Source organism: Sciurus carolinensis, chromosome 11 (assembly GCF_902686445.1).
Source record: "Sciurus carolinensis chromosome 11, mSciCar1.2, whole genome shotgun sequence".
Lineage (NCBI taxonomy): Eukaryota > Metazoa > Chordata > Mammalia > Rodentia > Sciuridae > Sciurus > Sciurus carolinensis.
This window is the reverse complement of record NC_062223.1, coordinates 113,441,841-113,465,115: the sequence shown is the minus strand read 5'-3', so window position 1 is coordinate 113,465,115 and position 23,275 is coordinate 113,441,841. Positions and strand designations below refer to the sequence as shown.

Sequence of the window (23,275 nt, the reverse complement as noted above, 5' to 3'; positions counted from 1 at the left end):
GTAGAAAACATGGAAGGAAAGAAAATAAACACACAGTAAGTCCACCATCAAGAGAAATGCATTCCTTTATATACATGACTATTATCAATTATTTATTTATTTATTTATTTATTTTTTTTGGGTACTGGACGTTGCACCCAGGGGTGGTCTGCCAATGAACTATATCCCAGTGCTTTTCATTTTTTGAGACAGGTTCTCACTAAGTTGCCCAGGCTGGCCTTGAATTTGGGATCCTCCTGTTTCAGTCTCCCCAGTCGCTGGGATTACAGGCATGCACCACTGCCATTGTGCCCGGCTTCAGTTTTTTTTAAAGGGAATCATACACACACACAGTAAAGAACATATTCCAGTATCCAATACTTAATACTTAATCATCTTTCAGTATGAAACTTAATTTTCAAAAGCTTTTAATAAAATTGATTTGTAATCTCTAATAGAAAGCTTTGGGCCATGTCCCAGAGACTCGCTCTCTTTTACCAGGTCCCACCTCGTACACTTTCCACGACCTCCCAAGAATCCATTCAGTTATCAATGGATTAACCCACTGGTGAAACCAGAGCCCCATTGATCCAGTCATTTCCAAAAGCTCCACCTCTAAACTTTGCTACTTTGGGGACCACTCATGCCTGTGGCGCACTCGTGCCTGTAATCTAGCGACTAGGGAGGATGAGGCAGGTTTGAGGCCAGACTCTGCAACTTAGCGAGACCATCCCCCGCCCCCCCCCCAAAAAAAAGGGCGACATGTGGCTCAGCGGTGAAGCACCCCTGGGTTCAATCCCATTACCACCGAAACAAAAACAAAACAAAACAAAAAACAACTAAGTATCTTGTTCTAGAGCACACAGGACTGAAGTTATTTATATCTAAGTAATTATAAATGTCATGTGTCACACAGATGAAATATAATGTGCACAGATGTGATATAAACTATATAATGCAAAGGGCAATTACAAAATATTCTTTTATTTATAACGAGGCGACGCCACTTCGCTGCACAACTCCAGGGGTCACTGTCTAGGCTATGAAAAAAATACTTAACGAGAAAGCTCGAGATGGGCTCCTGGGGTCTTCCAGCTAGATTATTTCACCAGTAAATCTTCCGAAGTTGCGGAAGGTTCACCTGACTGCTTACTAGATAAAAAAACTTCATTTCGTCAAGAGAAAAACTGGCGGGAAACGACAAATTATTTGAAAGCAACTAAGAAGGAAATCGCGTCTGCGCAGTTTGCCAACTCCGGATCCTCGCGGAAGCCCCGCCCGGGACGGCGCGGGGCCTGCTGGGAGCTGTAGTGCGGCCCTGGCTTGCGCGCCGCGCCCAGGGCCCCGCCAGACTGCGTTTCCCAGCAGACCGCGCGCCGAGGCCGCCGGCGGGACTGGAGAGCCGAGGTGGCTGTGAGAAGTGACCCATCCGCGTTGGTTCTTGTGGTGGCGATGGCTTCCTTCGTGACGGAGGTTTTGGCTCATTCGGGGAGCCTGGAGAAGGAGGATCTCGGCACCCGAATCAGCCGCCTGACCCGGAGGGTGGAGGAGATCAAGGTGAGTGCGGCTGGCATCAGCTGACTAGAAAGGTGCGTGGCGTGGATGTTTAGGGACTTAAAGAGAGGAACCGGACTGACAGCAGGTGTCCGCGGAATGGGGCCAGCGGGAGAGGTTGGGCTCGGGGAGTTGCGTGGGAGGAGAGGCGTGTGGATTGGGGAGAGCGCTCGGAGGGGAGTCCAGGGGCGGTCGGAGGGGAGTCCAGGGGCGGTCGGGCGCAGAGGAGGCCTGGGACTGCGGGGAGGAAGGGGTAGTGACTGGGAGCGTCGGGGAGTGGGGTTAGGCTGGGGACGGGTGGGCCCGGGGGAAGGGGAAGAGGAGGCCAGTACAGCGGGAGGTGGAGCTGGAAGCGTCGAGAGGGAGCGTCTGAGAGGGACAGAGGACCGGACCTGTCGCCACATCGGCGAGTGTTCATCTCCTCCACCCAGTCTTCCATTTGTGTGTGGAAATAATAGCTTTGGTAGGATTGCGCCATCCTCCTCCCCAAAATTTCTTTTTGAACTCTGAATATATTTTAAAAATTCTGTTCTTCAGCCCCAAGCACTTGAGGCCGGGCTGAGGGTTATGCTATTGTTATATATGGACCTGCTGCCCATGGCCACACACTTTTGACTTTGTACTGATAGTTGCCAGTATTTGCCCACATCTTCAGTTACTTTCATTGAAACTTTTATGTACCTGCATAAGTCTGGACTTAAGGGAACAAGTTAGGCACACACCACAAAGTCACAAGATAGATTGCTTCCTAACAACTCTTGATCATACGAAAGTGATTTCTGAAATATTAAGTATTCATATCGCTGACGTCTCCATTATATGGCTTTAGGGTTTTTCACCACTGTTTAGCGTTATGGAAAGGACCTATTAAGCTACCTTATGGCACTTAGGCTCCTACCTTTTCCGGTCCTAAGTTGCATTTCCTTTCACTAGTTTCCTTTATCATCTTGAATCTTAAACCAATTGAAATTAACTGTCTGAGGTTCATTCAGGCCCAATTTGTTTTTTCTAGTTCCCAGATTTTACTCATATATCGTGTCTCTATCTTTCTACCATTTCCCATGTATTTCTACCCATTTTTCATCTGCCATCTCCATTGTAGTCTCCTACATTAAAAAATACCTCATTTTCTCTCAGAGAGGTGATCTTTCTCATTTGTTCTTCTGGAAGATTTTGTAACTGTATTACATTTCAGTCGTATTTTTTTGTTACTTCAGCATATAGAATCTTTCCTAGCTAAAAGGAATTTGTTAAAAGCATAATTAATTTTTGTATTGTCCAAAGCATTAAATAATTCAATGCAGGGTACTCAGTAAATCGTTTATAAAGATAATCTGAATTGAAGGAGATAATTAAGCTCATTATTTTAGAGTTTTGAGAGTAGCCCTTAAAATTTTATAGACAAGAAGGTAAAAATGGATTGAGGTATACAGATAGTTGATTTCATTTATCCATTTATCTTTATTTATTTATTTATTTATTTATTTTTTTTTTTTGCGGTGCTGGGGATTGAACTCAGGACCTTGTACTTGCAAGGCAAGCACTCTGCCAACTGAGCTATCTCCCCAGCCCTCCATTTATTTTTGTATTAGATATCTGATTAAAATGGGTGGATACAGTCTGATATAGTTCAACATGAAAACTTTGGCTTCACCTTTCTCTTTTCTAGCATTTGTGCAATTCTTGGGCACATTGGTGTTTGTTAATGTATGGGACCCTTAAAGATGGGAAAAATGTGTTTTTGAAAAAAGCTCATTAACTTGGAAGGAAGGTGAATGCTGTGGGTTGTTAAGAAAATTCCAACATGGACAATGATGCTTGGAAAATAAGCTATAAATATGTTTTTAAAAAGATTTTTTTTGGTTGTCAATGGGTCTTTATTTTATTATTTTATGTGGTGCTGAGAATTGAACCCAGTGCCTCATACATGCTAGGCAAGCACTGAACCACAACTCCAGCCCAGCTATGTATTTTTAGCAGATAGTTCCCTACTCATCTCACTGTCCTATGATTTTTTTTTTTTTTTATTATAGGGTGAGGTATGCAATATGATCAGCAAGAAGTACAGTGAATTCCTGCCTAGTATGCAGAGCGCACAGGACCTTGTTACCCAGGTGGATAAGCTATCTGATGATATTGATCTGCTGAAATCCAGGATAGAGAGTGAGGTAAGAATAGTTTGTTTTAGCAATTTAAAAAAATTTTTGCAGTACTGAGTATTGAAACTCTGGGCCTTGCACATGCCTGGCAGGTGCTCTACTGTTGAACTATACCTCTACTTTCCTAGAATAGTATGGTTATCTTGGGTAGGTTTATAGGGAGGCAGTTCACCTTCCTGATTTCTAAGATAGCTTAGTTCTACACAACTTATCTTTCTTTCTTTCTTTTTTTTTTTTAAAGTACTGGTGATTGAATCCAAGTGTGCTTTACCACTGAGCTACATTGCTAGCCCTTTTTATTTCTTATTTTGAGGCAGAGTCTCACTAAGTTGCTTAGGGCCTTACTAAGTTGCTAAGGCTTTCTTTGAACTTGTGATCCTCCTGCGTCAGCTTCCTGAGTCATTGGGATTACGGGTGAGTGCCTCTGTGCCCAGCGCCCAGCTCTATACAGCTTTTCAAGACCTCACTTTCCTTATTGTTAAATGGAAGTTGAACTAAATGGTTATAGGTAAATTAGAAATATTTTCCAAAACAATTAAGTAACTTTTTTTTTTGTCCTGGGAATTGAACCCAGGTGTGTTTAACCACTGAGCCATATCCACCACCCTCTCTGTTGATCTTTTTATTTATGTATTTTTTTCAAGGGAACCATCTTATTTTACTGATTTTTTATTTTAATTCTATTTCTTAACTCTTCAGGTAATTGAGCTTGGGTTTATGACTCTAGAATATGCTGTAAACATTGTATTCACCCCCATCATGAACCTGATTTTTACTCTCCTGTTCTTGTTGAATATTACCTCTCCAGCCCCACTTGTCCCCTGTCACTAGTAATTCTCCTGTGTGGTTGAATTCTGTTGTAGAGATAATGTTACAGTTTCAGAGGTCTCAGTCTATAGACAGCCAGCTCCATAACTTTGGCCTCATGGTGAGGCAGAATAGCAAGTTGGAAGGGCACGGCAAAGAAGGGATGCTCAGGACATGACATCAGAAAGCAGAGAGAGCTTGTTTTTTTTTTTTTTAATTTTGAGACAGGGTCTTGCTAAGTTGCTTAGGACCTTGCTAAGTTGCTGAGTTTGACCTTGAGCTTGTGATCCCCTGCTTTAGCCTCCCAAGCTGCTGGGATTACAGGTGTGCACCACAGCACTGGGCAAATAATGTCTTTTTTATGGTAAAACGTTTTTAGCTACAGTAAAAAAAATGTCTTACATTTGAATAACACTTAATTAATCTCAGGGGCTGGGGTTTTGGCTCAGTGGTAAAGTGCTTGCCTAGTATGTGCGAGGCCCGGGGTTCGATTCTCAGCACCACATAACAAATAAATAAATAAAATAGAGATATTGTGTCCTTCTATGTCGAAAAAATATTAAAAAAAAATTAATCTCAGGACTTCATTGTTTTTCATAAGATGTAGTAGCTAGACCATTTGGCCTTTCATCTGTTTCTACTTTGAAATACATGCCAGCATTTGTTTGAATGGCCAACATTTTCTTAGATTTGCATCTGGCCTCAACACTTTCAAGTTTCAGTACAATCTTCCTTGTCTTCTGACTGTTTCTTGAAAAGTTGGTTTGGTTTGCCTACCACAATCATTCTACTTGCTGCCATCAAGCTACTTTCCTTGAACATATGTGCCCCTCTTGTACAGTATCAATTTGTGGGCCTAGTGCTTAAAATAATTATATTTTTAAAAATTTTTTTAAATTTAAAATAATTCTTATGTAGAGTCTGGCAGATTTTAGAAGTGTTTACCATGTTTGCTGGGGTCTTATCATCACTCCAGTAAATAGTGGTAAGTAGAAGTAAGCAATCTGGAAACAAATGTCTGCTTTAACAATGAATCCTACTATTATGTACAATTATAATGCATCAATAATAAGTAATAATAATAATTATAAAACTATAAAAAAATCTCCTTTATACTTTTAGAAGTATTTATTTGCTCATGTATTATCTCACCAGGATTTTTTTCACCCTGCAGTTTTCTTTTAGAAAAAAATAAGTATTTAGCTGGGTGCAGTGGTGCACATCTGTATTCCCAGCAGCTCCAGAGGTTGAGGCAAAAGGATCGCAAGTTTGAAGCCAGCGTCAGCAACTTAGAGACTCCCTAAGCAATTTAGTGAGACCCTCTCTCAAAATAGAAAATAAAAGGACTTGGGAATGTGGCTTAGTGGCTAAGTGCCCCTGGTTTCAATCCCCAGTACCCAAAAAATAAAAAAAAGAAAAAGCATTTGGAAGAAAACTTACTGATACTAGATATTTAAATAAAATCTAACCTTAAGTGTCTGTTTCTAAATTATTGCTCATGGATCTTGATACCAAAATCATGATGTTGGGGTATTCTCTAGGTCTTTAACATCAAGAAAAGATATCACACTGTTCCCTATGTGATAGTTATTCAAGAAAGAAAAGTGAACAAATGTTTTTTTCTAAAGTTCTCTGTAGAACTTGAATCACAAATGAGAAAACTCTTGATTACCTAGAAAGTCTAATAGCAACATTCACTCATGATCATTCTAATCATTTTGATTAGAGATTTTTTTTGTAGTTGTAGATAGACAGCATACCTTTATTTGTTTATTTTTATATTGTGCTGAGGATCGAACCCAGTGTCTCACACATGCTAGGCAAGCACTCTGCCACTGAGCCACAGCCCAGATTAGAGTTTTTAATAAAAATAAATAAGGGCATGGTTGCTCATACCCATAATCCCAGTGACTCAGGAGACCAAGGCAGGATTGCAGTTCGAGGCTAGACTTTGCAACTTAGTGAGACCCTGTCTCAAACTAATATAAAAAGGGATGGGTGTACTTAATTGATTATTTGTTCTGTGAGTTAGCAATACAGTGTTAGACCATGCTATTAGAAGTGTAGTGTCTGAGTCAGGCATGGTGGTAGACACCTGTAATCCCAGTGATGTGGGAGACTAAGGCAGGAAGATCACAAGTTTGAGGCCAACTTCAGCATCTTAGTGAGACCCTGTCTCATAAGAAGATCTGGGGATGTAACTTGAGTGATAGGCTGCTCCACATTCAATCCCTAGTATCAAAAAAAATGATGAAGTGACTAAAACAAGACATTATTGGGGTCTTACAGTACATTTTCTGGGCAGATTACAGCTGATGAAATTTGTTCCTTTTGAAAGATGGTTGGTCTGGGTGAAAAGGTTCTGAATAATGTGAAAAAGATATCTATATTTAGGGCTCAAGAAGGAGAATTAAATTTAGTAAGTGAATGTTACAAGGAATTATTCAGTTATTTGGCATATTTATCAAGTACCTGCAAGGTATAAGGTACTGTGATCATTGCTATATAAGATTGTTTTTATTTCAAAGTATGATACTCAGATACAGATGAGTAAAATAGTGTGATGCAGTAGTAAATAGGAGTAATCCAGTTAGAGGAGATGGAACCACGGATGGCTTCCGGTGGGAAATAGTCTCTAAACTAAGACCTGAATGCTAGGTGGTTAGGCCACAAAGGAAGGAAGAGTGTTTTGGGTAGGCATAAGGAATAACACTGCAGAGGTATAGAGGTAATGAGAGTTGCCATTTTTGAGGAGCTGCAAATATTCCATATGACTGATGTTTAGGAAGTATGATGGTAAGGGACATGAGAGGAGATTAGAAAGGTAAGCCAGGACTTTGTATCAGGTTAGTAGTATGGATGACATTGTCAAAGCCATGGAGGAATTTAAGAAGGGAATAACATCAAATTTGAATTTTAGAAATCTCATTCAGCATGCAGTTTGAAGAAAGAACTTGAGGGGAAATGAGCCTGGGAAATGGGAAGGCAGTGTTAAGACGCAGTTAAAATAATCCAGGAAAAATGTTCTGTTGATCTGCTCTAAAGTCAATATGGGCATGGTGAAAAATGGACAAATCTTGGTGACATTTAAGATGTAGGATCTTTGGGATATATTGATGTGGCAAGTGAAAGGTTCAGGGGTCAAGAATAACTGGGGAACTAGCTCATTGATATACCATTTACTGAAACAGAGTACCGAGAAAGAGTAGGTGTTAGTTGAAGATTTGGGAAGTTTAAATTTAAGGTACCTGTAGGATCTCCAGATGGACTTGCACAGATACTTGGATTGTTTTAAGATGAAGGCTAGAGTATTATAAAAACTGAAAGAAAGAAAAAAAGAAAAAAAAGAGACTTTGAAATGGAATGGCTCAAATAAGATACTTTGGTCTTTTTTTAAAAAAATGATATTAGTCTAGGCTAGCAAACTTATTCTATAGCCTAGGGTCTGGCTACCCTAATATATAGTCTATGCCAACGTAGATAATTTTTTATGTTATTTTGAGACAGATTCTCACTAGGTTATCTAGGCTAAACTCAAACTTGCAATCAGCCTGCCTTAATCTCCTGAACTTCTTGGATTATAGGTGTACACCATTGTCCCCAATATAAAGAAAAAAGAAATCTTTCTAATAGTTAAAACTATCTAACTACAGAATGAGTTACCACTTGGCAACAGGGAATGCCTTACTAGTAGTTCAAGTGGATGAACTCTGCTGAAAGATAACTGTTTAAGAATAGAAAATCGTGTGAGGAAATTGTGTTGATGGGGTGCTTTACCACTGAGCTTCATTCTCAGCCATTTGTATTTTTTATTTTTGAGACAGTCTCACTGAGTTGGTTAAGTTGCTGAGGCTGATTTTGAACTTGCAGTCCTCCTGCCTCAGCCTCCCTCGTTGTGGGATTACAGGTGTGTACCACTGGGCCCATCTGGAATGGATATTACATAAGATAAGGGTTTGGACTAAGTGGACCTCTAAATTCTCTCTTAATACCTTCTGTGATATTACTGCAATTGAGACTAGCATTTAAATTTCAACATGAATTATATTGACCTACTAGCTTATTGATTAGCTGTAAAGGTTTTATTTCACAGGTATGGTATATCTTAAAGGAACTTATTTTTTATGTATGAATTAGGTCCGTCGTGATCTTCATGTATCAACTGCTGAATTTTCAGACCTGAAACAACAATTGGAAAGAGACTCAGTAGTCCTCGGTTTGCTTAAACAGCTACAAGAGGTTAGTAAACTCAGCTTAAATTAATGTTTTGGTGGTAAGAAATGTTATTTTTTTCCAGTTGTTCTCATTGTTCAGTGCGTATTTCCTAACAAATTTTTTTTTTCATATTTTATTTTATGTGTTTAATTGGAGATTGAACTGAGAGGTGCTTTACCACTGAGCTACATCCCTAGTTCTTTTTACTTTTTATTTTGAGACAGGATCTCACTAAGTTGCCCAGGCTGGCCTCAATCTCATGATTCTTCTGTCTCAGTTTTCCAAGTCACTGGGATTATAGGCAAGCACCATTGTGTCCTGCTGTTTTTCATATTTTTAAAAACAGACTTGAAATACTAGGACATATTCAATAAAATACCTCATAACCTGGACTTTTCTTTTCAGTTTTCCACTGCTATTGAAGAATATAATTGTGCATTAACAGAGAAGAAATATGTCACCGCTGCTCAGCACCTGGAAGAGGTACTAAATGCTTTCTCTAAAGCATAACCAATTAGTGCTATTCTTGTTCTTAGTATATATTGTGTTCTGTGTATTCTTTGTTATTTTACAAATATACTCTTAATTGCTTTGAGTTCAGATGGTGTGTTTAACACAATGCTTACATTTTACTACCAGGCACAGAAAAGCTTGAAGTTATTAAAATCCAGAAAATGCTTTGATTTAAAAATATTGAAATCTCTCAGCATGGAGCTCACAATACAGAAACAGAACATACTTTATCACCTTGGAGAAGAGTGGCAGAAGTTGATTGTCTGGAAGTTCCCACCATCAAAAGGTGCTTCTGACCTCAGGTGGACTGCTTTGCTTAATCTGTCAGAACCATTTTGACTTCTGAATATATTCTAAATATTTTGTGTTGGAAGATGAGGTTTCATTTATTAGTTGCCCAAGTCTATATTATATCCTTATGTTAAACAAGGAGTCCCTGAAGTGCCCTACTTTACTTTCCTTACACCCCTCTTTCTGTCCCCTCTCTAAGGAAGTGAGGATGGATGATTAGTGGTTGAAGTCTACATGGTGAGGGTGGGGTGGAGGAGGAGGTGGCAGTAGGATGTACCTGTTATCAACAGACCTATTCCCAGCAGTTATCTTGGATGGAAAGCTTAAACTTTAAGAATTTAGCCATTTTCTTGCTGAGGAAAGAAGGCAGGAGGGGCAGAGCAAGGGGGACTATGGGTAGAAGATGGGTTTGACTTAGTTCTGTATCAGTCCTTGGGGGAAATAGGTTTATTTTGAAGGAAGTAATTTTGGAAAAAAATTTTGAATTCTACTCACAAGTAGACTGAAGAGAAGACGGCAGGTGTGTTGAACTTTTTGTTATAACACACTACCTGTTAAACTTGTTTGGCATGTGTATCTTTTTTTTTTTTTTAAAGTCATAGATGGACACAATACCTTTTTTTTCTTATTTATTTTTATGTGATACTGAGGATATAACTCAGTGCCTCACATGTGCTATGCAAATGCTCTACCGCTGAGCTACAACCCCAGCCCAGGCAGATATATTTCTTTTCTTTTTTTTTCTTTTCTTTCTTTTTTTTTTTTTTTTTTTTTACTTTGAATCTGTGTTTATTTCACCTGGGTTTTCAAAGGACTCAGTTCCACATCCTGAAACCCAACAGTGTGTCCAATATTTGGTCCAGGACTGTGACTTCTCAGAATACTCCTCTGGAGTGTTTTAAGGTTTTGGTTATCTTTTTTTTGAGCACTCATTTGGTTTCTCATGCCAGCTTTTTTTTTTTTTTTTTTGGATTCATTGTACACAAATGGGGTACAACTTTGATTTCTCTGGTTGTACATGAAGTAGAGTCACACTGTTTGTGTAATCATACATACATGTACATAGGGTAATGATACTTGTCTAGTTCTATTATCTTTCCTTCCCCCCCTCCCCACCCCTCATTTTCCTCTATACAATCCATCTTTCTTCCATTCTTGCCTCTTCCCCATCCCCCCACCCGTTATGTATCATCATCCACTTATCAGAGAAATCATTCAGCCTTTGGTTTTTTGGGATTGACTTATTTCACTTAGCATGATAGTCTCCAATTCCATTCATTCACCTGCAAATGCTATAATTTTATTCTTCTTTATGGCTGAGTAATATTTCATTGTGTATGTATACCATAGTTTCTTTATCCATTCATCCATCAAGGGGCATCTAGGTTGGTTCCACAGTCTAGCTATTGTTCTGCTATGAACATTGATGTGACTGCATCACTGTAGGATGCTGATTTTAAGTCCTTTGGGTATAGGCCAAGGAGTGGGATAGCTGGGTCAAATGGTGATTCCATTCCACGTTTTCTAAGGAATCTCCCTCCATACTGCTTTCCAGAGTGGCTGCACCAATTTGCAACACCATGAGCAATGTATGAGTGTACCTTTTTCTCTACATCCTCGCCAGGCAGATGTATTTCTTGTTAAAAAAAGAACATAGAAGAGGCGGTCTATAGAACTAGTAACTCATTTTTTGTTCTTTGCTTTCAGTCACTCATTCAGTATATATTTAGTAAGCATTTACTTTAGGCAGTCATCTTTTACAATTAGTTTGTTTCTCTGGATGTACCAAAAGTCATTTCCTGTTTTAAAATAATGCCAGTGACATGCATGGGATAATTAATACTTGGTTACATTAGGACATATTGTAATGAAACCACATGTTTAGAAATCTTAGTAGAGAATAGGCTCTGAGGAGTAGAAGTGGGATCATCATGTATTGCTGAAGCAGCTGATATTTTTTTCCCTTTATTCTTAGATACCAGCAGTTTAGAATCTTGCCTGCAAACAGAACTTCATTTATGTACTGAACAATCCCAGAAGGAGGAGAAGACCCTTATGCCATCCATCAGTTCTGTCCTCTTGGCATTTTCTATTCTCGGAGAACTACACACTAAGCTTAAATCATTTGGTAAAGCATATGGTTTGTTTCATTCACATTGAAGTCTCAGAAGTCCCAGTGTTAAAAGGATGACAAAGAAGATTATAAAATATTCTCTGGAGAGTATTTATGACAATGTTTTGCCTCATGATTCATCAAAAGGATAAAAAGGGCTTGTATCCTTTTTTCCTTTAGGAAAAAAACCTAGTTTATATTTATTTATTTTGTTTTTAAGTAACTGAAAAATCAAAAAATTTCAGTGGGAAAACTTGCAGTGCATAAAATCAAAGTATGTGGATTTTGGTTGTGAGGATGAACTGTGTATTGATAGATAATAGATTTTTTTTTGCATGTTTACTTTTTATAAGTTCATGATTTTTTATCAATATTCATATGATTTTTCAGGTCAGATGCTGCTGAAGTATATCCTTAGGCCTCTGGCATCTTGCCCATCCCTTCATGCAGTGATAGAAAACCAGCCTAATACAGTTATTGTACGTTTTGAATCTCTGATGACTGACTTGGAACATCCATCACCATCTGAAGTTTTTGAAAAGATCCGACTGGTGCTAGAAGTGCTCCAGAAAAAGCTTCTAGGTATGTACCCCCAAAGCAGTGCTTTTATACTTTGGAAAAATAAGTCTTGTTTTAAAAAGTAAGTATTTTAAAGTTGAAATGTCTGTAATGAAAATGAAGGGAAGATCAGAAGTAAGTTATGCCATAGGAACAAACTAATCACCTTCTTATTTCTTGCCTACTTTGCATTTCTTCCCTGTTTTGTATTGACAAGTCTGGTCATCAGTGCTACCTCCAGATTCTGTTATTTATAATTTTATTTTAGTTGAATGCCAGGATCTACTTCTCTTACTGAACTTCTAGTAACATTACATTTTGGGAATCTTGAATTACAGGAGGAAAAATGAACCAAAATGTTGTTTTACATGTTTCAGTGAGGAAATCCCATTAATCTGATGTAAACAAATGGGGTTTAACATTGAAAATAAGTTACATTTTAGCTTAACCTATTGGTTAGATCTTTATTTGCTTTAGAAATAACCAGTTTCTCATTTTTCTGATTATATATATTATAGGATCACATTGGGCTGGGGAGATAGCTCAGCTGGTAGAGTGCTTGCCTCGCAAGCACAAGGCCCTGAGTTCGATCCCCAGTACCGCAAAAAAAAAAAAAAAAAAAAAAAAAAAAAATGTGTTAGGATCACATTGATCATGCAGTCATATATGTACATGAGGTAATAATGTCTGTTTCACTCTACTATCCTTCTTACTTCCATACCCCTTCCTTCACTCCCCTCTACTTAATCTAAAGTAACTCTTCTTCCCTAGCACTGCCCCCCATCCCTTATCGTGAATTAGCATCCACATATCAGGGATTTTTTGGGTTTGGCTTATTTTGCTTAACATTATATTCTCCACCTCCATCCATTTACCAGCAAATGCACTCTACTCTCATGTATAACTAATTAAAACAAATTTAAAAAATTAAAAAAAAGAATTAATGATATCCTGAATATTTTTTTAAAAAAGAAATAACCAGTTTCTATGTTGCTTTGAATCAGTTAAATTTTTTGGTTATCATCCTATTAAAAGTAATAGGCACTGGGTTCAATTCTCAGCACCACATATAAATAAATGAATAAAATAAAGGTCTATCAACTTCTAAAAAAAAAAAGTTCTTTGGTGTTTTATTTTCATACTTTTTTTTTTAAATCAATTTGATTTATCTTCATTTTGCTTTTCTCAGTTGTCTTGCTGAATAGTTCAGTCAACATTCTGGCTCGGGAGAAAATTTAAAAATGCTGTAGCTGGGCATGGTGGCACATGCCTATAATCTCAGTGACTCAAGAGGCTGAGGCAGCAGGATTGTAAGTTTGATGCCAGCCTAACAACTTAGCGAGACCCTGTCTCAAAATAAAAGGAGATTAAAAAAAAAAAAAAAAAAAAGGTCTGGGGATGTGGGGATGTGGCTGAGGTAGAATGCTCCTGGGTTCAATCACAGGACACAGAAAAAGAAAAAAAATGCTGCTATGTTTATCATATACTTTTTAGTTTTATATATATTTAATTTGTCAGTAAAGCTAGAAATTCTTTATATGGTTTTTATTGTTGTTTTGTAGTACTAGGAATTGAACCCAAGGGAACTCTACCACTGAGAAAATCTCTAGCTCTACTCACTTTTTTTTTCTTTCTTTCTTTTTATTGCGGTGCTGGGGATTGAACCCAGGACCTTGTGCTTGCAAGGCAAGCACTCTACCGACTGAGCTATATCCCCAGCCCTCTACTCACCTTTTTAAAAATATTTTGAGACAGGGTCTTGCCATGGTACCCAGGCTGGTCTCAAACTTGCAGTCCTGCGTCACCCTTTCTAGTAACACCATTACACCTGACTTCTTTGTATAGTTTTATCAGGAAGAAATAAAAAAATATAATCCTAAGCTTACATAAACTGCAGAAGTTTAAGGTAGTTTTTCTTGTTCCAAGAGTCTTCACTTGGAAAGAAATGCAATTTTACATTTATTAGTGCGGTACAGTAGTATATAACTTAATCCCAGTGACTCAGGAGGCTGAGACACAGAAATTGCAAGTTTGAGGCCAACTTCAGCAATTTAGCAAAACTCTTTCAAAAATAAAATACAAAAAGGGTTGAGGATGTAGCTGAATGGGAAAGAGCCCCTGGGTTCAATCCCCTGGTACCATAAAACAAAAATAACTGTTTCTATTAGACATAAGCAGTTTTAAACTAGGCATCCAAGAATTGGAAAGATTCAGAGCTGATTAAATCCAGATATCTCTGATGCTTTAATCTCTTCTCTATATCTTTCCCTCAGTTGGTTAGACAGCACCACACCAGGATCACCTATATTTATTTATTTTTTTATTTTTACTTTTTTGGTACCAGGGATTGAACTCAGGGATGCTTAGCCTCTGAACCACATCCCCAGCCCTTCTTTGTATTTTAGTTAGAGACAGGGTTTCGCTGAGTTGCTTAGGGTCTCACTAAGTTGCTGAGGCTGGCTTTGAACTTGGGTTCCTCCTGTCTCAGCCTCCTGAGCCACTGGGATTACAGATGTACACCTGGTTCCTGAGGACCTTTAGTGAGAAGGAGCTCCTTTTAAGGTATTCCATTTTGCCTTGGGGCAAATCTGAGTACCTGGAAGCGTTCTGTTTTGTTTTTAAAAATCTGTACGTCACCCATCTGTACTAAATACTATTACTCAAAGGCACATTTGCTGTTCAGGTGATTCTTTAGAAATTTGTTCAAAATATAGTTCCCTGAAGTATATGTTTTACTCAGTATTATTTCTGTTACATGGAACCATCCAGAACAGGTTTTATTCCTATTATACATGATGGATTTTCATATTCTTTACAATAGCTGTTATTTTCTTTTTTTAAAAAATTTTTATACCTTTGTTTATTTTTATGTGGTGCTGAGGATAGAACCCAGTGCCTCACGTGTGCTAGGCAAGTGCTCTACCACTGAGCTACAGCCCTAGCCCAATAGCTGTTATTTTCTCTACATCTTATTACCAATGTAAACAATTCTTAGTTTTTTTTGAGTGATGTAGTTTTCAGTTGCCCTTATCTTCATTTCTCTTCTGTTGTTGACAGGTTTGGTTTTTCTTTAAAGCCTCTTTCCTTGTCTTATGACCTTCTGGCTGTACCTCACATGATATTTTCTCAGTGTGCTCCTGTCTCTGGTGTGTCTTTCTCTTCTTATAAGGACACCAGTAATATTGAATGAGGAATTTACCATAATGACTTAATTTAACCTTCATTACCCCTTTAAAAGCCCTAATCTCCAAATATAGTAACTTTGGGTGTTAGGACTTCAAAATATGAACTTTGTGGGGACACAGTTTAGTCCTTGGCAAGTCGTTGTGTATTTATATATAATTCGGCAAATTTACATATACCTCGTTTGTATATTCTTTTTTTTTTTTTTTTTGGGTGCTGGGGTTAGAACCCAGGGCCTTGTGCTTACAAGGCAAGCACTCTACCAACTGAGCTATCTCCCCAGCCCCCCTTGTTTGTATATAATTTACATATACCTCAGGTGATATCAGTAGGAAAATGAAGTACATTGCTATTTTGTAATTTTTTTTTTTTTTTTTTTTTGCGGTACTGGGGATTGAACTCAGGGCCTTGTGCTTGTGAGGCAAGCACTCTACCAGCTGAGCTATCTCCCCAGCCCACTATTTTGTATTTTTGACAAATGTAAATGATTTAAAAAAATCCATGCCATAAGATTGATGTTTTGGGCTGTGAATTGACAGTATTTTCTTTATATATTTGAAAGTCCTCTTAGACAAAATGTACCTAAAGTATCATCTAAAGCTAAAGAAAAGTATTTGCATATTTTCAAAAATTGAAGTAGTTGATCTTTGATACTGTTAGAAAGATCTTACGTTTTATGGGTAATATTGTATATTGGTTTAGTTAAAAATCTTTCACATTTTAAAAATATCTTTTCCTCATAATTAACTAAGAAATTTTAACTGAAATAGTAGTTTCTTTTGTCATTCTTCATCTGAAAATTATTTTTTTCCTTTTTTTTTTTTTTTTTTGCTGTGCTGGGGGCCTTGTGCTTGCAAGGCGAGCACTCTACCGACTGAGCTATCTCCCCAGCCCATTATTTTCTTTTTGTATAAGAATCCAATTTAGTTTGTAGCTGGCCAAAGTTAAAAAGTTTAGGTCTTATTAAAATCACATTTTTTGTTGAAACTTGTGATTTCAAATGATTAAGTTTGCTGAAAGTGTTTCTTAAGATTGTCCATTTTAAGCTAAATATGGGGGTACGCAGCTCTAATCCTAGTGACTCGGGAGGGTGGGGCAAGGGGATTGCAAGTTTAAGGCCAGCTGAGATCCTATCTCAAAATAAAAAGTAAAAAGGGCTGAGGATGTAGCCAAGTGGTAAAGTGCCTCCTGGGTTCAATCCTTAGTACTTTAAAAAAAAAAAAGGTACAGAAGTATCTCATCACTACAGGGCTCCCTGTTCCATTTTAAAACTTGAATTTAAATTAATTAAACTTTAAAAAAAATTTGTTCCTCAGTCATACTAGCCATATTTCAAGTGCTTGGTAGCAAAATGTGACTGTTGTTAGTGTATTGGACAATGTAGGCCTAAATTTTGGAAACTAGAAGGTAGCAGAGGTAATATGGTCATCTTCTAAGATTTTTATTCCCCAAGGCCTTTCTTTTTTTTTTTTTTTTTTTTTTTTTTTTTGTGGTGCTGGGGATTGAACCCAGGGCCTTGTGCTTGCGAGGCAGGCACTCTACCAACTGATCTATATCCCCAGCCCCCCAAGGTCTTTCTTGATAATTCAGAACTAGATCCAAAATATTTGGTCCTATTGTTCCTCTGTGTTCTGTACTGGCTGTTGATTCTTAAGTATTATTTATTTATTGTTGGTTCTGGGGATTGACCATTGAACTATATCCCCAGCCCTTTTTATTTTTCTTTTTGAGACAGGGTCTCGCTAAGTTGCTGAGGGCCTCACTAAGTTGTTGAGGCTGGCCTCGAACTTGCAGTTTTCCTACCTCAGCCTCCCCAGTTGCTGGGATTATAGATGTGCACCACCATGCCTTGCAATTAATAGGATATTTAAAATATAATTGTTTCAAAATGTGTTGGAAGTGCAGGCCATATAGCACATCTTGTAGAGTGCCTGCCTCTCATGCTGGAGGCCCGGGTTCAAGTCCCCAGCTCTCTGGGGTTGTGGAAATAACAAACAAAATGTGTTGGAAAACCCTACCATGAGATAAATTACAGATGAGGCACTGAAATATGTTTAGTAGACTAGACATTAACTTTAATATAAAGCATTTGTTGATAATTTACTTAAGGTAAACAGATCCTATATAGAGATGAAAAAATATGTTCATTAGTAAAGTGGGATTTTACTTGTTTTAATTTTTGAGTGCAGATCTTCTAGTGTTGGTCATATATCAGTAGCTTAAAGTAGGTGATCACATGTATGTAGATTGCATATATCTTATTGTTAAAGGGTATAGGCAGTGATTTAGTACACAGAATTCACTTGAGCAGTGAAAATAATCATAATTTTATGTCATGTATTATACAACACAGTTCAGATGGCTTAGAGTTATCTGGGCTGTTTTCTTTCCCATCATCTTAAAATGAAAGAATTCTGGAAAACTGGGCAACTTAAGAATATATCAGCATTGTGAATGGTTTCTTATTTAAAAACTTTTTCTTTTGATTTCAGATTTGCCTCTTGACACTGACTTAGAAATTGAAAAAATATCTACAATCATATTGGCTGAGATGCTTGGTGATGTGATTTGGGAGGACTTGTCTGAGTGTCTCATCAAAAACTGCTTGGTTTATTCTATTCCAACAAATAGCAGCAAGTTACAGCAATATGAGGAGGTAAAGAGCAGAAATATTATAGAAGGTTTTGGGACACTGTTGATTGCTGTTGCTTTGTTTTCTTTTCAGGTCTTGTTCTTTGGTTATACCTTGAAAAAAATTAATACAGAGTAGAAACAGGTTTTTTATAAGTTCATTTCTTTTCTGACTTCTTACCTCTTTGAGGAAGTATGTTTTCTTATTAAGTGTACTTTTAAAATTCTTTTATACTTGTATCAGTTATAGTAGCTTTTGTGGGACACTTGTTGGCTTCTTTTTAGTGTTTCCTTAATACATAAAAAAGTATGTTTACTTTAAAGATTTTGGCATCTTTATCAGAAATTTCTATTGAAGATATTCTTCTTAATGAATTTAAGACTAGAAAACTGTATATTTTTAAACCTAGTGACTGATGGTTTGCTTTAAGACCTAAATGACCATTTGGTTCTTTTTTTTTTTCTGTATATTGGATTTGAAATTTTAACATTGAAATGGAATATATGTATAGTTGACCCCTTGTAGCTGTGGTTTCTGCATCCATGGATTCAACCAACTACTGATTGAAATGTTTGGAAAAAAATTTTCATCTCTACTGAATATGTAAACACTTTTCTTCTTGTTATTATTCCCTAAATAAAGTATAGCAGTTATTTACATGACATTTACATTGTATTGTTGTAAGTAATCTAGAGATGATTTAAAGTATACAGGAGGATGTGTGTAGGTTATATGCAAATATTGTTCCCTTTTTATGCAAAAGACTGAAACTGTCCCTGGATTCTAGTATCTGAAAAGGGTCCTGGAACCAGTCTCCCACATACCGAGTGACGACTGCATATAATTCTTTTCTTTTTCTTATGCTTTCCTCTCCCAGATCATACAGTCCACTGAAGAATTTGAAAATGCCCTAAAGGAGATGAGGTTTTTAAAAGGAGATACTACTGATTTGCTGAAATATGCTCGTAATATCAATTCTCATTTTGCTAACAAGAAGTGCCAGGATGTTATTGTGGCAGCTAGAAATCTAATGACCTCTGAAATCCACAACACTGTGAAGGTATCAGGGTTGTGCTACATTATAATTAGGAATCAGCTCATTTTTGAGACATGTGTGGTAATGTGGAAGAGACTAAGTATGATAGTTGCTGGGCTCATGGAGGCAAATTATTAATCTTCTGAGCATGAGTTTTACTCTCTTTAAAGTGGTCCTAATATCTACTTCTTCTTTGGGAATTATGAGGTTCAGATAAGATAATACATTTGATAGCATTGTATAAACGGAAAAAGCCTACATAAATATAATGGTTTAGTTTTGTTGAAATTAGATTATTTCAGGTTTTAGTTCACAATTTTGTGACATATATACTTAGATTTTATTATGTTTATAATAATTAGAGGTTATATCCTGTTGTGAAAATGATGACTTCATCTCTTAAACTTAATAGAGGGAGACTAGTTTTGAAGATTAAAAAAAAATTAATTAAAACATTAGGGTAGGGCTGGGGTTGTGGCTCAGTGGTAGGACACTTGCCTGGCATGGTTGAGGTACTAGGTTGGAGTCTCAGCACCTCATATAAATAAATAAATAAATAAGTAAATAAACTAAAGGTTGACAACTAAATATATATATATATATATATATATATATATATTTTTTTTTTTTTTTTTTTTTTTTTAATTTAGGGTATAAATAATTGCAAGGACAGTGGACTACTTAATTTACATTAAGGGTAATTTATTCCTTTGACCTTAGATAATTCTGTGCATTTTTTTTTGTTTTTATATCTGGCACATACAAAATAATATTTGTTAAATGCAAGTTATTATTTGATTTAAGACAGACTGAGGTAATCCCTTAATGAAAGATTCTTAGCCATTTTTCTACTGAAACCAAGGGGTCTGGGGTTGCTATTAATCCCTTATTTGCCATGCCCCATTTTTTTGGTACCCTGTTCTCATGTCTATTTCAATGAACTATTTAATTAGCCATATGAAGTCCACAGATATTAACACATTTTAAGGTAATTTTGATTTGTTATGGGAACTGAAATCTCTTCAGTGCCAGGAACTGTGCTGTGGTTTCTTTTAAAGTAAATAGTATTTGATTATGTCAGTCTTGTTACCAAAATTCACTGGCTTCCCATCTCATTTAGAAAAAGACCCACTTGGGCTGGGGAAATAGCTCAGTCAGTAGAGTGCTTGCCTTGTAAGCATAAGGCCCTGGGTTCGATCCCCAGCACCAAAAAAAAAGAAGAGAAAAAAAAGAAAAAGACCCACTAACCTTCCAGTAGCCTACGAGGCTTTTTGTGATCTGTCTCCCATCTCTTCTGACTCCATCTCTTACTGCATTTTTCCTTCAGTGCCCCAGGCACCTTGGATTTATAACCTGTCCTTGAATGTGCCAGGTCCCTACTTGGTTGCAGAATCTTCAAATTTCTTGTTCCCTGTGCTTGTAAGATTTTTATTGGAGATACCACATGACTTTTCTGTTAAAGTCCTTCCTGACCCCACTTGTTTTTTTTAGCGGGGGGTACTGGGTATTGAACCCAGGTCCTGTACATAATAGGCAAACACTGTACCACTGAACTTCGTCCCATCCCTTTTTGAGACATGGTCTCACTAAGTTGCCCAGACTGGTCTTGAAATTGTGATACTCTTGCCTAATCCTGAGTAGGATAATAGACACGCACAACCATGCCCAGCTCTGACTAGTTTTTAGTAATTGTGACTGCCACCTACTTCCTAAACACTTTCCCTGCTTTATATTTTTCTTCATCCAGTATTTGTATATTTATTATTCGTTCCTTTGTAAGAAGTATGCTTCATGAGAGACAGTGTTTTTTGTATTTTTATATCTTTTGTTCTATTTGTTTACTGCGGTATCTCTAGTGAAAGTTCCTGGCACATAACCTCTATGTATTAAATGCTCATCTATTCACTCAATATTTGTTAAATGAATTAGTATCTCAGTGACAGCTTCTTTTTTTTATAGATATACATTTAGTTGTAGATGGACACAATACCTTTATTTTGTTCATTTTTTTTTTTTTTTTAATGTGGTGTCAGGGATTGAACCCAGCGCCTCATGGCATGCTAGACAAGAACTGTAACACTGAGCCACAACCCCAACCTCTCTACACAGCTTCTTGATATAAACATTATTATTACTGAATTGCTTTGTGACTCTAGCCTTGACTTTTTTTTTTTTTTTTTTTTTGAGATAGTGGAGATTGAACCCAGGGGCACTCTACCCCCGAGCTACATCCCCAGCTTTATTTATTTATTTATTAAAAAAATTTCGAGATATGGTATTAACTAAGTTGCCCACACTGACCTCAATCTTATGATCCTTTTGCCTCAGCCTCCTGGTAACTGGGATTGCAGGTGTATGCCACCATGCCTGTCCTGGGCTTAATCTTTTAATCCTGTTGAACTTCATTTTTCTCTTGTGTAATGTAAGATAATTGAACTAGATAATCTCTGAGCTCCCTTTTCAACTTGTTCTGACATTCTAGGAAATTGCATTTTTCTTTTGTACCAACATCCTAATATTTAGCTTCCTTTAGGCCAAGGTTTCTCAGTAGTAGTACTATTTACATTTTGGACCAGATAATTATTTGCTTTGCAGTGAAATGTTTAGCAAAATTCCTGAATTCTGTCTTCATTTGGTTGGATGGTGGTAGCAGCACTCCTGGTTGTGCCAAACAAAAAAATCTCTAGACATTGCCAAAATTGCCCCTGGTTAAGAACTATTGCTCCAGATTTCTATTCTGGTTCTTTCTCTTGGCATTTAGGCCCTGGAGTGAAATCTAAACTGTTCAACTTTGTAAAACTCTTCTTTCCTTTTCTAAAATCATTTCAGCTTAATTACTTTTCGTAGTCTTTATCTAAATTCTAGAACAGTCCCCTAAATATTCTCACTTATTTTCCCAAAAGATCTGTAGAGTTGTTTGAAAAACATCATCAAACTCTCTACCAGGGGTTCTTTCAGTTTAGTCCCAACCAAGTCTAGGAATCCTCATTCTATGTAAATGTTAAGGAGGCTTTTTCAGTTTTGATTTGGAATTTTGTTCATTTTTTTTCAGGGGAGAATACTGGAATCGAATTAGTTTTTCCATAGATTAGTTAACTTATGTGCCTGGTATGAAATAATTTGTTTAATAACATAGTTAATGGAACACAGAATTAGCCTGAGAAAAGATAATTTTAAAAGGTCTTTTTCTCTTCTTCCTTTCTTCTTTCCTCCCTTCCTACACTGGGCAGGGATTGAACCCTGGGATACTCTACCACCAAGCTATATTCCTAGCCCCTTTTTAAAATTTTTTGAGAAAAAACCTCACTAAGTTTCCAAGGCTGCCTTCAGCCTTGCCATCCTCTTCCCTCAGCCTTCTGAGTCACTGGGATTATACCATGCATGACCACATCTAGCTTTACTTTTCTTTTAATTAATTAATTAAAAATTTTTGTCTTTTTGAGACAGGATCTGTGTTGCCCAGCCTGATTTTGACCCTCTGGGTTCAAGTGATCCTCCTGCCTTCTGAGTAGCTGGGACTGCAGGTCCATGCCACTGTGCCCAACTTTGTATACTTTTTCACTTACATGAAGTCTTGAACCCATTGCACAGTTTACTTTTCCATCAAGATTGAGTGTTGAGAACAATTTCATAGTAAAAGGGATTGCTTATTTCTTATCATATACTGTCACCCAAGATTGAGTAGTTGTTAAAATAATGCCATATCTACTCAAATCTTTTAATTATTCCTTAGAACCACAGCTTTATCTTCATGGAAGTCAGCAGGGTCTTATTCTTTGCTGTATGCTTGCATTTGAATTATCCTGAAAACATGTATTTATTATATTTTTATTTGAACCTTAGATCACTCCTGATTCTAAGATAAGTGTGCCAGACTTACCCAGTCCTGATGAGGATAACAAGCTAAAAGCACAAAAAATATCCAAAACTCAGTACAATGAAGCTGCGAATTTAGAACCTGAAAATACGTTGGATCAACATTCCTTTTCTTTGCCTACATGTCGCATCAGTGAATCTGTGAAGAAGTTAATGGAACTTGCCTATCAGACTTTACTAGAGGCAACAACCAGTAGTGACCAATGGTATGAGTTCCAAGTTGTCTGAAAATGGCATTGATTGGTTAAATGCTTATCTGAATAGACATTTATTGAGAAAATTAGCTGAAATTCTTTTTTTTTAATCCTATTTTTTTTCTAGAAAGACACATTGTAGCACACATATATATCAGTCTCTAA

General features: G+C 37.1%; 1 protein-coding gene across 2 annotated transcripts in view; it reads left to right on the top strand.

Moving 5' to 3' along the window:
* Positions 1 to 1,371: 1,371 nt before the first annotated feature.
* Positions 1,372 to 23,275, top strand: part of Zw10 (zw10 kinetochore protein) — a 35,513-nt gene continuing 13,609 nt past the window's right edge. The window contains exons 1-10 of one of the 2 annotated variants that reach the window (XM_047519488.1): positions 1,372 to 1,536; positions 3,567 to 3,701; positions 8,637 to 8,738; positions 9,120 to 9,197; positions 9,354 to 9,513; positions 11,494 to 11,646; positions 12,022 to 12,213; positions 17,865 to 18,028; positions 18,882 to 19,064; positions 22,884 to 23,122. In XM_047519488.1, coding sequence (XP_047375444.1) covers positions 1,432 to 1,536; positions 3,567 to 3,701; positions 8,637 to 8,738; positions 9,120 to 9,197; positions 9,354 to 9,513; positions 11,494 to 11,646; positions 12,022 to 12,213; positions 17,865 to 18,028; positions 18,882 to 19,064; positions 22,884 to 23,122 — 1,511 coding nt within the window. In that variant the 5' untranslated portion in view covers positions 1,372 to 1,431. The remainder of the gene's footprint in view (positions 1,537 to 3,566; positions 3,702 to 8,636; positions 8,739 to 9,119; positions 9,198 to 9,353; positions 9,514 to 11,493; positions 11,647 to 12,021; positions 12,214 to 17,864; positions 18,029 to 18,881; positions 19,065 to 22,883; positions 23,123 to 23,275) is intronic. The other variant, XM_047519489.1, reaches the window with a different exon arrangement.